Source organism: Haliotis rufescens, unplaced genomic scaffold, assembly GCF_023055435.1.
Source record: "Haliotis rufescens isolate VD_foot unplaced genomic scaffold, xgHalRufe1.0.p SCAF_22, whole genome shotgun sequence".
NCBI lineage: Eukaryota > Metazoa > Mollusca > Gastropoda > Lepetellida > Haliotidae > Haliotis > Haliotis rufescens.
In genome coordinates, this window is record NW_025963913.1 from 6,828,359 (window position 1) to 6,838,903 (window position 10,545).

A 10,545-nucleotide genomic window follows, 5' to 3' on the forward strand; every position below is an offset into this window, starting at 1 on the left:
GGGGAAACCGGCGTGCAACAAAAGGACCACATGACCGTACACAGACAGCAAATTTGAGATCCAAATGTACGTTGCTTAAATGTTAGTAAACACAATGGTGTATGCGGGAGTGGTCATGGTACTGTCTTTCCGTTTTATGAATTAGTTAACAATGATAAACATTTGCGAATGGAAAACGAACAGATGTTCTTTGGGTTTTTGAAACCTAAACCTAATTTCACCACATTGAACTCCGTAGATGTGATAGCGGTGTCTTTAGCTGCTCATGCTGAAAATAGGCTATGTTCAAAGGTTAAGATCTCGTGACACGAGAGCGAGACCTAATTCCCCATAAGCCCTTCTTCATCATGGCCTCATGCTTAATCACACGTACGTATCTCGCTGGAGATATTTTGTGAGTGTACGAGGTAAATATGAGTAGTACACAATCTAATATCCCCAAACAACCTGCCAAAGGTTCAGGGGATCATGACAAACCTCCTGAAAGTGGAACAGTCAGTCAAGTGTCGTTAAATCTGGCCAGTACGAGCCACGATGACGACCACGTGGGCCCGAAGGTTAGATCTACTAACCGGGGTACTTCGCAGGGGGGTCAAGTAGCGCAGGCAAGCAAGATCACTTACCTAAGTGAGAGTGAGTGAGTATGGTTTAAAGCCGCTTTTAGCAATATTCCAGCAATATCACGGCGGGGGGACACCAGAAATGGGCTTCACACATTGTACCCATGTCGGGAATCGAACCCGGGTCTTCGGCGTGACGAGCGAACGCTTTAACCACTAGGCTACCCGACCGCCCCCTCACTTACCTAAAGGTTATAGGATTACTAAAAAAAGGAGAAAAACAACCACAGGATTCAACATGATATCTCAGACTGGTCTAGCTCGGGCGAGTCAAGTTCGACTGACAGTTCGACTGATAGTGACGAGTGCGATGTGGTTGATAGTTACCATCTGCCTGGCACGTTTTCAGGGCCGGATGCGGACGACTAATCGAACCCTCACAAAAAAGAGGTCGATTTTCAAACGTTTGTGTTAATAAACTTGATAAACCCCGCTCTACAAATGGTCATGCAGAGACCATATACCGATATGGTGTTTGGGTCATGCAACTGTAGCCGGTTCAGCTGAACCAGTAGATGAATATGTCCCATTTTCGATCACACAGGCAGAATCAGATTCTCGGTCCTTGCCAAGCCATCTGTCTAATCATCTCAATTCTCAGTTCTCTACCTTCAATAAAGATAATGTGTTGAATGAGGACATTCTTGATGATCACCCCATACCTGGTGAGCATTGTTTGACTGCTCCCCAACTGGATGGGTATTTAGATGATCTTTTTGAAGCGCGTGACAGGTCATTTCAGAAAAAAAAGATTTCTCTTTGCAGTTTATTCAAAAGAGAATGTTAAATGTCATGGGTCCTTTGTTCCATTTATGGGGAAATCTTGACAAAATCAGACGCATGGAGGCTACACCTGATTTAGACATTAATGAATTTCTTGACATTGTAGAAAAGTCAGTCTGCCTTGTTGGACAAGCTAACTTGTCTATCAATTTCCACAGGCGGCTTTCAATTTTATCCAAACTGGTTAAAGGGCAAGTTCACACGGAAATGAACCTATTTTTCTTGTACTTTTTCCACATTAAAAGTGTTAACATAGAAGTGTCATAGACAAAAATATAAAAAATATCACAATTAATTAACATATTTTTCGCATTAAAACGATTTATATTTTTCACATTTACCAAGTGTTCTATTTCCACAACAAAAACACCATGGCTTATGCCCCTTGCAATATGACGTCATTGGTGCCAATTGATAAACATTATGACGTCATCATGCTTTGTTAGAGCCGCTTCACGTGGTGTAGGTCCAGGTGTGTGATTCTAGCGTCTCAGATGCCAGCCAGCATAGTGTTATGCTGAGTCACCACTGCGCCGGAGTGTGTCGTAGGCCATGTTGTTTTACCGCAAACTGGTACTTGATATCTTTTGCGTTGAGAATAGACAGGGACCCAGTTGAATTGGCACCAATTACGTCATAATCTAAGGGGGATAACTCAGGCCTGTTTAGCTCGAAAAACGAAGGCCTCATAACGGCATATCATTTTCACACTATTGCGAGCTTCCTACGTTCACTGTGAAAAAAATGAGTGTATATTTTCAAACACAGATACTAATTAATTCTAAAATTGCGTTTTGTTTAGAAAAAGAAAGAAAGTGATTTTTGCGTGTACACTTCCCCTTTAAGGATCCAAAACGTTGCTTTACAAGTATGAGCGTAATTTTGCCGATGCTAAAGGGAAGCTCTTCGGAGACCCCTTTTGCAACACGCTTCTCGCCGGGGGTATATTCTTGTTGGGCAGCATTCGGCTCCCAAGAAAAAGATTAATTTCTTTAGAAACCAGCCTTTCTCGCAGCAGCCCTTTCATGGTGAGCCCTCAGGTAAGCCCAGTTCGTCTGGGGGCGGATTCAGAGTTCAGGCATCCTTCAATCCCAGGAGAGGAGGGAAAGACTGTGGTGGCAAAAGAGGAAGATCCTCAGGACCATATAGGTTTGTATCACTCTCTTTCACAAATACCGATGTCATGAAGCTCGTCATAAGTTCAAGTCCCATTAATCTGAATGCTCAAAATCCAGAACATCCAGACAGTATGTTACCAGAAATAGAAGATCTAAACTTAGAAATCATTCCTTTCCGGGAAAATATTTTAGGGGGCAGAATAACACATTTCTACACCAATTGGGCAAAAATTACTCTAGACCCATGGATTCTTCAGACCATTCAGGGCTTTCAAATAGAATTCATTCAAAAGCCCATCCAGAGAAAACCACCTCCATCGTTTACTCCTTCTCAGGTGAGCCAGGTTGTACTGGACAGGGAGATTGGGAACATGATGATGAAAGGGGCGATAGAGTGAGTGAGTGAACATGGTTTTACACCGCTTTTAGCAATATTCCAGCAATATCACGGCGGGGGACACCAGAAATGGGCTTCACACATTGTACCCATGTCGGGAATCGAACCAGGGTCTTAGGCGTGACGAGCGAACGCTTTAACCACTAGGCTACCCGACCGCCCCAAGGGGCGATAGAAGAGATTCTTCCGGGTGTGAATCTGGAGGATTCTCAATCTCAGTTTTTGAGTCCCACGTTCGTAGTTCCCCCAAAAGACGGGGGTCAGAGACTAATACTCAATGTGAAAAAACTGAATGCTTTCATTCCATACAATCATTTTAAGATGGAAAGCCTTTCACTCCTGAAGGATGTCATTCAGGAAAACGATTATATGTGCAAACTGGACCTGAAGTATGCATACTTCAGCATCCCGATTGCCAGGCACCAGAGGAAATTCCTCTGCTTTCAATGGAAGGGGCGATTGTTTCAGTTTCTCTGCCTTCTATTTGGCCTAGCGCCAGCTCCACAGACGTTCACCAAGTTGCTGAAACCTGTGGTAAGCATTGCACGCAGAGCAGGTATTCGGATGATCATATACCTAGACGAAATGATTCTCTTTGCCTGAAGCCCAGAGAGTCCAGTTTGTTGCCGAGAGTCTCTTGTATCTTTTGAAGAACCTAGGTTTCGTTATCAACAAAGAGAAATCAGTTCTTGCTCCGTGTCAGAACCTCAACTTTCTGGGTTTCGAGATATATTTTCACAGTGTCTCACTCTAATACTTTCCCCAGAAGAAAGTGACGGACGTACTTCAAAGATTCGCAGGATACTGAAACAACCAGTGATACAGATTCGAACACTGGCCACTTTGTTGGGAAAGCTTTCAGCATCAATGAGAGCTATTGTTCCAGCCCAGTTACACTGCAGATTCCTACAAATGCAATCATCACAGGAACTATTGGAACATCAGAGCTACAAACACAGGATCAAACTTTCAAGGAAGTGTGTACAAGAAATTCGCCGATAGGCAGACAAACCCATTTCAGCAATCCACCCAGATCTGATATTACAAACAGATGCTTTTAATGTGGGATGGGGTGCAGTTTGCAATCAAGACCGGACTGGAGGTCTGTGGAGTCTGGGGAGCAAATTCCATATCAATGCTCTCGAACTAAAAGCAGTTCTACTGGCTCTTCAGTGTTTCTTCAAAAGTCAGTTAGGCATGTCCCTTCGACAACCGCACAGCAGTCTCTTATGTGAATCGTCGGGGGGGGGGGGAGGGGGGGACAAAGTCTCATGTTCTAGTCACAATAGCCAAAGAAATGTTGGACCTTTTCCCCAGAGAAAGATAACTCTGGAAGCACAGTATCTAAAGGGCAAGGAGAACATCATTGCAGACTGGGAGAGTCGCCATTTTGCAGATTCGAGCAAATGGCTCTTGAATCGCAAGGTGTTCAACCAGTGCAATCAGAGACTTGGCCCTTACTTGATAGACCTTTTTGTATCCCGCCTCTCAAATCAACTGGAGAAGTATGTCAGTTGGAGACCAGATCCCCAGGCAACTTACATAGATGCATTTCAGTTGGAATGGAAGGGGGTGAGAGGTTATGCCTTTCCCCCATTCTCCATGATCGGGAGATGTCTGTGGAAAGTAAGGAGGGAGGGGGCAGAACTGACCTTGATAACTCCAGTGTGACAGGGCCAGGCGTGGTACCCTGTCCTGTTGGAGATGTCAGTGGAGTGTCCAATTCTTCTACCGGTGTGAGCCGACTCGCTGGAATCACCACAAGGTCAAACACACCCTCTGGTAGCAAACGGGACACTGCTATTAGCGGCCTGGAGGGTTTAAGGAATCTGGTCACTTCAGGAGGCATTTCGCCAAAAAACTGCCGAGCTTTTGTCACACCAGTGGAGACCAGGGACGCAAGGACCTTATAATTCCTCCTGGAAGGGGTGGTCTTGCTGGTGAGTGGAACGGCAAATCAATCCCTTTTCAGCCTCTTTGGAACATATCCTAGAGTATCTAACCCACACGTATGAAAGAGGATCTTAATACAGAACCGTTAACACTAGCAGATCAGCTTTGTCTGCCTTTCATCCCCACATACATGTTGGTAAACATCCTTTGACCAAGAAACTTATGACAGCTATTTTCAATCAGAAACCTCAATGTACTCGATACCACCAAACTTGGAATGTAGACGTGTTCCTGGACCATATTGGTAATATGCCTGAAAATGGTAAATTATCAGATAAGCTTCTGACCGAGAAACTGGCTACATTGTTGATGCTTACATCAGCAAGTCGATCAGCTGAACTTACTTCCATGAACGTAAGACCCGTGAAGATCCGGGGTAGAATAGGTCTTCAGCAACCCATGCTTGCCGTAAAAAGAGACTATGCTTGTCGTAAGAGGCGACAAACGGGATCAGGTGGTCAGGTTCGCTGACTTGGTTGATGCATGTCATCGATCCCAATAGCGTGGATCGATGTTCATGAGGTAAATCACTGGATTGTCTGGTCCAGACTCGATTATTTACAGACCTCCGTCATATAGCTGGAATATTGGTGAGTGCGGCGTAAAACAACAAACCAAACCAAAAACCAAATCCATGAACGTAAAGTTCACATCTGACAAGGGCTACAAAGTTGTCTTTCTTTTGACAAAGCCCACACAGGTCTCTAAGCCTGGGTCAGAACCTCATAAGTTGACCATACAAGCTTATCCTAAGAATCCTTTACTCTGTGTAGTGCAGTGTATCAGAGACTACCTTGACCGCACACTCCTGTGGAGAAAGGATGGGGATAGAGATAAGTTATTACTCAGTTATGTGAAACCTCACAAACCTGCATTCGCAGCTACAGTTGCTAGATGGGTAACTAATGTGATGAAGGATGCAGGGATCAATGTTTTAGTGTATAGAGCACACTCAGTCCGGGGGGCTTCTACAGCAAAAGCTTACACTAAAGGTGCTTCGATCACCGAAATTTTAGAACTGGGAAACTGGTCTAGAGCATCTACTTTCAAGCAGTTTTACTTGAGGGAGACTTAAGAATGTGGAATCAGTTTAAAATACTAAACTAGAGCTTTAAAGCACCGCTATCACATCTACGGAGTTTTATGTGGTGAAATTGTTAATTTGATAAGCACACGTAATGTGTGAATTGAAGTTATAATTTCATTAATAAAACGAAGTAGATGTGATAGCCCAACGCTTGAATTTCCCTCCCTAGCTTGTATTTTGACTGAATTGTATCTCTTTACAGAGGACGCCATTAGGAGGAGACCTGGCTGAAACTCCCACATTCCAGATGTCCAGCTTGGACCAAGATTATCCGTCCGGTTGCAGTCTTAGTTGAGACAGTTTTTGTAGTTCGCATTCGCATTCGGTACAGTGTACTCAGATCTGGGTTACTTGTCACCTTAATTTGGGACATCCCAAATAAATGTTTGATTGAAGCTCTTTTCTTAGTTGTTTTTAGCACTTCGGCATAATGAAGAAGGGCTTTTGGGTAATTAGGTCTCCTTCTCGTTTCACGAGATTGTAACCTTTGAACTTGGCCTATTTTTAGCATGAGCAGATGAAGACACCGCTACCACATCTACTTCGTTTTATTAATGAAATTATAATTTCAATTCACACATTTCATGTGCTCATGAAATTAACAATTTAAAAGACTTAGCACAATTTTCAAAACCTCCCAATGTAGTTCACTGTATATATGTGCACTCACACCACAATGTATCACACTATTGTTAGTATGACTTCAAAAACATAATGTTGTCTCTCCCCTATGACTACGTTTTACCCTCCCTCTTTTGTCACTAACTGTTTCGCATTATAAAGACACAAATACTGTTGTTGTGCGTCGCCTATGACTACGTTTTAAGTTTTCATTACACCATTCGTCACCACTCGTCCCTTTCCGTAACCTGCAAGAGGATATCAATGACATGTTTTCAGTGACACTCAAACTTAAAGGCATCTGTTCATCTCTGTCTTGACTTGTTGTTGTACCAGGGGTAGCACTGACAGACTCCGCTATAACTTCAGCTACTGTCCTTTGGAAGTAACTTACACTTGGGTTGTAGTACTGTGTCAGTTGGTCTGTACTAAACCTATCATCTCGCCAACGTACTATTCTTTCCTAGATGCACGAGCTGGCGTTCGGGGTTGTCTTTTCACGTGTTGTAGAGTGGACAATATATGTATAGCATTTGTAATGAATTTATTATGAATAAGCAGCTGATCTAAATTAATAATTATTGATTACCTTTGTAAAACAAGCCGTACACAGAAACAAGTAAGGTTGGTCTTTCTCGTACAAATACACACACAGCCAGTCTTCTAAACGATATATGATTTTCTTTCGCCAATCATCTTCCGACCAGTCATTTACAAAAGTCTGTAAGGGTTCGTACATCCCGCCAAACACAGTTTTCCTTGTGTTTTGATCGGCGTTACATCGGCAGCCGCATTGAAAATAGACCCACGAGTTGACAATTCTTTTAACTATGCCGGTTTGCGTCTAGACGCATTCGTGACCAACTCGATGCGTAATGATTCCGGATGTTATTTAAACACATCAGGACACATTTTACTGTATCTTTGGTATAGTTTTGAATGCAAGACATGTGAAAAATGAAAAATTATTCCTGAGGGATTCTTTGACCGAAGTACTTGAAGTCATGCACGCACTCTGATTGGTTTGTCGTATTTTCGCACATAACATTTATGGATATGGGGACGAGTTTTCTTGCAGGTTACGGAAAGGGGCGAGTGGTGACCAATGTTGAAGAGCCGTTTAGCAGCGAAAGATTTTGTGTGCATAAAGGAGTTTTAACAAGCTCAAGGTGAGGTGAGGTGAAATGGGGTTTAACGTCGCGTCCAAGATTATTGCACTTATATAGCGACGTGCATGCACGTGTGTGTGTGTGTGGCCTCTTGTTCTAGTCCGGACTGATGCCGATTTATAGTGCTAGCCCACTGAGATACCATGCCGCAGTTTAACATGAATACCCCACTCAGACACAGTATACTGACTCCGAGCTGACCAGTCCTTTTTTTATCCCCTTAATGCCGAGCGCCAGACAGGGTAACAACAAGTACCATCTTTTAACGTCCTTTGGTAGGACTTGAAAAAGCACAAATATCTGGACTCTTTTTTTTTGTATATTTAATGCTTATACACCTAAAGAAATCATTTGTTTATATCTGAGAGATAATAGTAAACGACAACATCTACCCCTTACGCCCCTAAGCCTAAAGAAGAGAAAGAAATAACGAGAAGACGCCCCCATCTATTTCTTTATTACGTACGCCAATTGGTGTCGAGAAGAGGAAAAAACGCGAGTACACAGGCATACATGTCTTTATAGTTTGTTTATAAAAGAAATAAACGACTAGTGGGAGTTGATTATCGTACAATAAAACACTGCAGGCAGAATAAACCATGAGGGGCGCAGTCACTAGACCTTGTCCTTTAAAAAATAACGTTATTTTTTAGAGTGTAGTAGGTAGTTCCCCACAGATGTAGCTGGGCTTTGTAGATAAATGCAATGGCCGAACGATAGCGTCCAAGAGCGGGAGAGAAATGGCAATCGGTATTGGGAGAAAAGGGACACATAATCGACGTCAGAATTGTGAGAATATGCTAAAAAAACTCAACTTTAACCCCCTGTTCATAAAATGGACTTGTCCGAAACTGCCGAGGTCGGATTCTATTCAGGGAGTCATCATTGTTTAAAATATTTTGTATAGTTTATACATTTTATTAATTATATCATTAAAGAATCTGTAAATAATATTGATATCCCATGTAGGAAATAAACGGCTCGGTTCAGCGCCCCTCATGGTTTATTCTCCGTGCGATGTTTTATTGTACGATAAACAACGACCACGAGTCGTTTATTTCTTAATATATACCACGCTTCGTTCTTCATTGCTCTTTGCGATTTATCGCCTAGCTATGTTCTATGTGTTGTTTGACGCCACTGTCAGCAATATTTAAGTTACATGACGGCGGTCTGTAAAAAATCGAGTCTGGACCAGATAACCCAGTGGCTTCATAAGCATCGATCCTCGCGATTGGAATACGATGACATGCATCAGCGAAGTCAGCGAGCGTGACCAACCGATCACGTTAGTCGCCTTTTACAACAAACCTAGCCCCCTAGCGGTTTTCACGTATCTACTTCCTAATTACGCCCATATCATTACGTCGAGAAGGAAAGAAACATAGCTGCTTGACCCCATTTTCCAACAAATTGCTGCTGTTAAGCCTTGAAGTATTATGTACATGAACGTAATTGTTTCGCTCACTATCGATTTTCTAATTACAGATTTTACCATGGCCTGTTGGGTCGCTTTGCGTTAGGATGCGTTGCAAAGGTAATTATATGGGTTAGGTTTACAAACTAAGACATGGGGTTTAATTTAAGTTACATAATGTCCCTTTTTTAATAAATTGTCACAGAGGTGAGGTTGCCAAGGAACGTGGACCAGACTAGATAAACGGTTACTATCGTTTCATATCAGCTTTACAACGTGCGAGCGTGCATGCGTGCGAGCGTGCTTGCGTGCGTGCGTGCGTGCGTACGTGTGTGTGTGTGTGTGTGTGTGTGTGTGTGTGTGTATGCATATATATATTATCGTAGGCCTGCAAGGGAAAACTCCATTAAATACGATGCCCAGTTTATGCCCCTGACACATACATCTATATCTGCGTGGGGTCATTGACCTTTTTCCTGCCGTGTCACTACTGAGTATCTACCACTCGACTAACCCGAATTCCTGCGGACATAAAAGGTATCTATTTCTCTTCATAATAGAGAGAGAGTAATTTTATTAACGTGTCACGTGTTACAAAAGAGAGTTATATACATGTTCTTTGGCATATTAGTTAGTGAGTATGGTTTTACACCGCTTTTAGCAATATTGCACCAATATCACAGCGGGGGACACCAGAAATGGGCTTCACACATTGTACCCATGTCGGGAATCGAACCCGGGTCTTCGGCGTGACGAGCGAACGCTTTAACCACTAGGCTACACGACCGCACCCTTTGGCATATTGAAAAGTAACACCCAGCCATTAGGCTTATGAGTCACAATAAAACATTATATACATTATATACTATTAAATACATTGACAATAAAATTTACATGTCTAGCTAAATGCCTAGCTAAATGATTGCTTACGTTTAAACATCTTTAAAAGTGCACTGGCTAACAAAGGCTGAATTTCTTTACATTTTAAAATATAAATGAAAGTGTCATCAAAGCCAATATTTTCAAATAACGGATTTAAAACAATACATTCTCTAAGTAAAATACTTCTAAGATCATCATATAAAGGACATAACATTAAAAAGTGAAATTCATCTTCGACAAACCTTTGATGAACAAATTTAAAACAGTATGGGCAGATTCTATTTTCTCAAAGGGTTGGTGGAGTTGTAAAATGTCCTGTTTCGATAGCCAGGGGTAAAGATCCAGATCTAAAACTAGCTAAAATGCGACGGTGGTCCCTGTATTTAATACTTAAAACATAAGGAGCAACAACGTTACGATCATGAAATTGCCTGTAAGTTCTTAGTTTATTACCATTAACGTTATGTTTATCGTTCCAAAGCTCTGTTCTCCATCTCA

At 42.3% G+C, this 10,545-nt stretch overlaps 1 protein-coding gene across 1 annotated transcript; it reads left to right on the forward strand.

Annotated features, from left to right (window-relative positions):
* The first annotated feature begins 413 nt into the window (after nt 1–413).
* Nucleotides 414–6,444, forward strand: LOC125383246. The gene is made up of 4 exons (XM_048401569.1): nt 414–557; nt 1,165–1,285; nt 2,250–2,552; nt 6,161–6,444. The coding sequence occupies exons 1-4, from the start codon at nt 414–416 to the stop codon at nt 6,187–6,189; spliced, it is 597 nt and encodes a 198-aa protein (XP_048257526.1). The 3' UTR covers nt 6,190–6,444.
* Nucleotides 6,445–10,545: the final 4,101 nt, after the last annotated feature.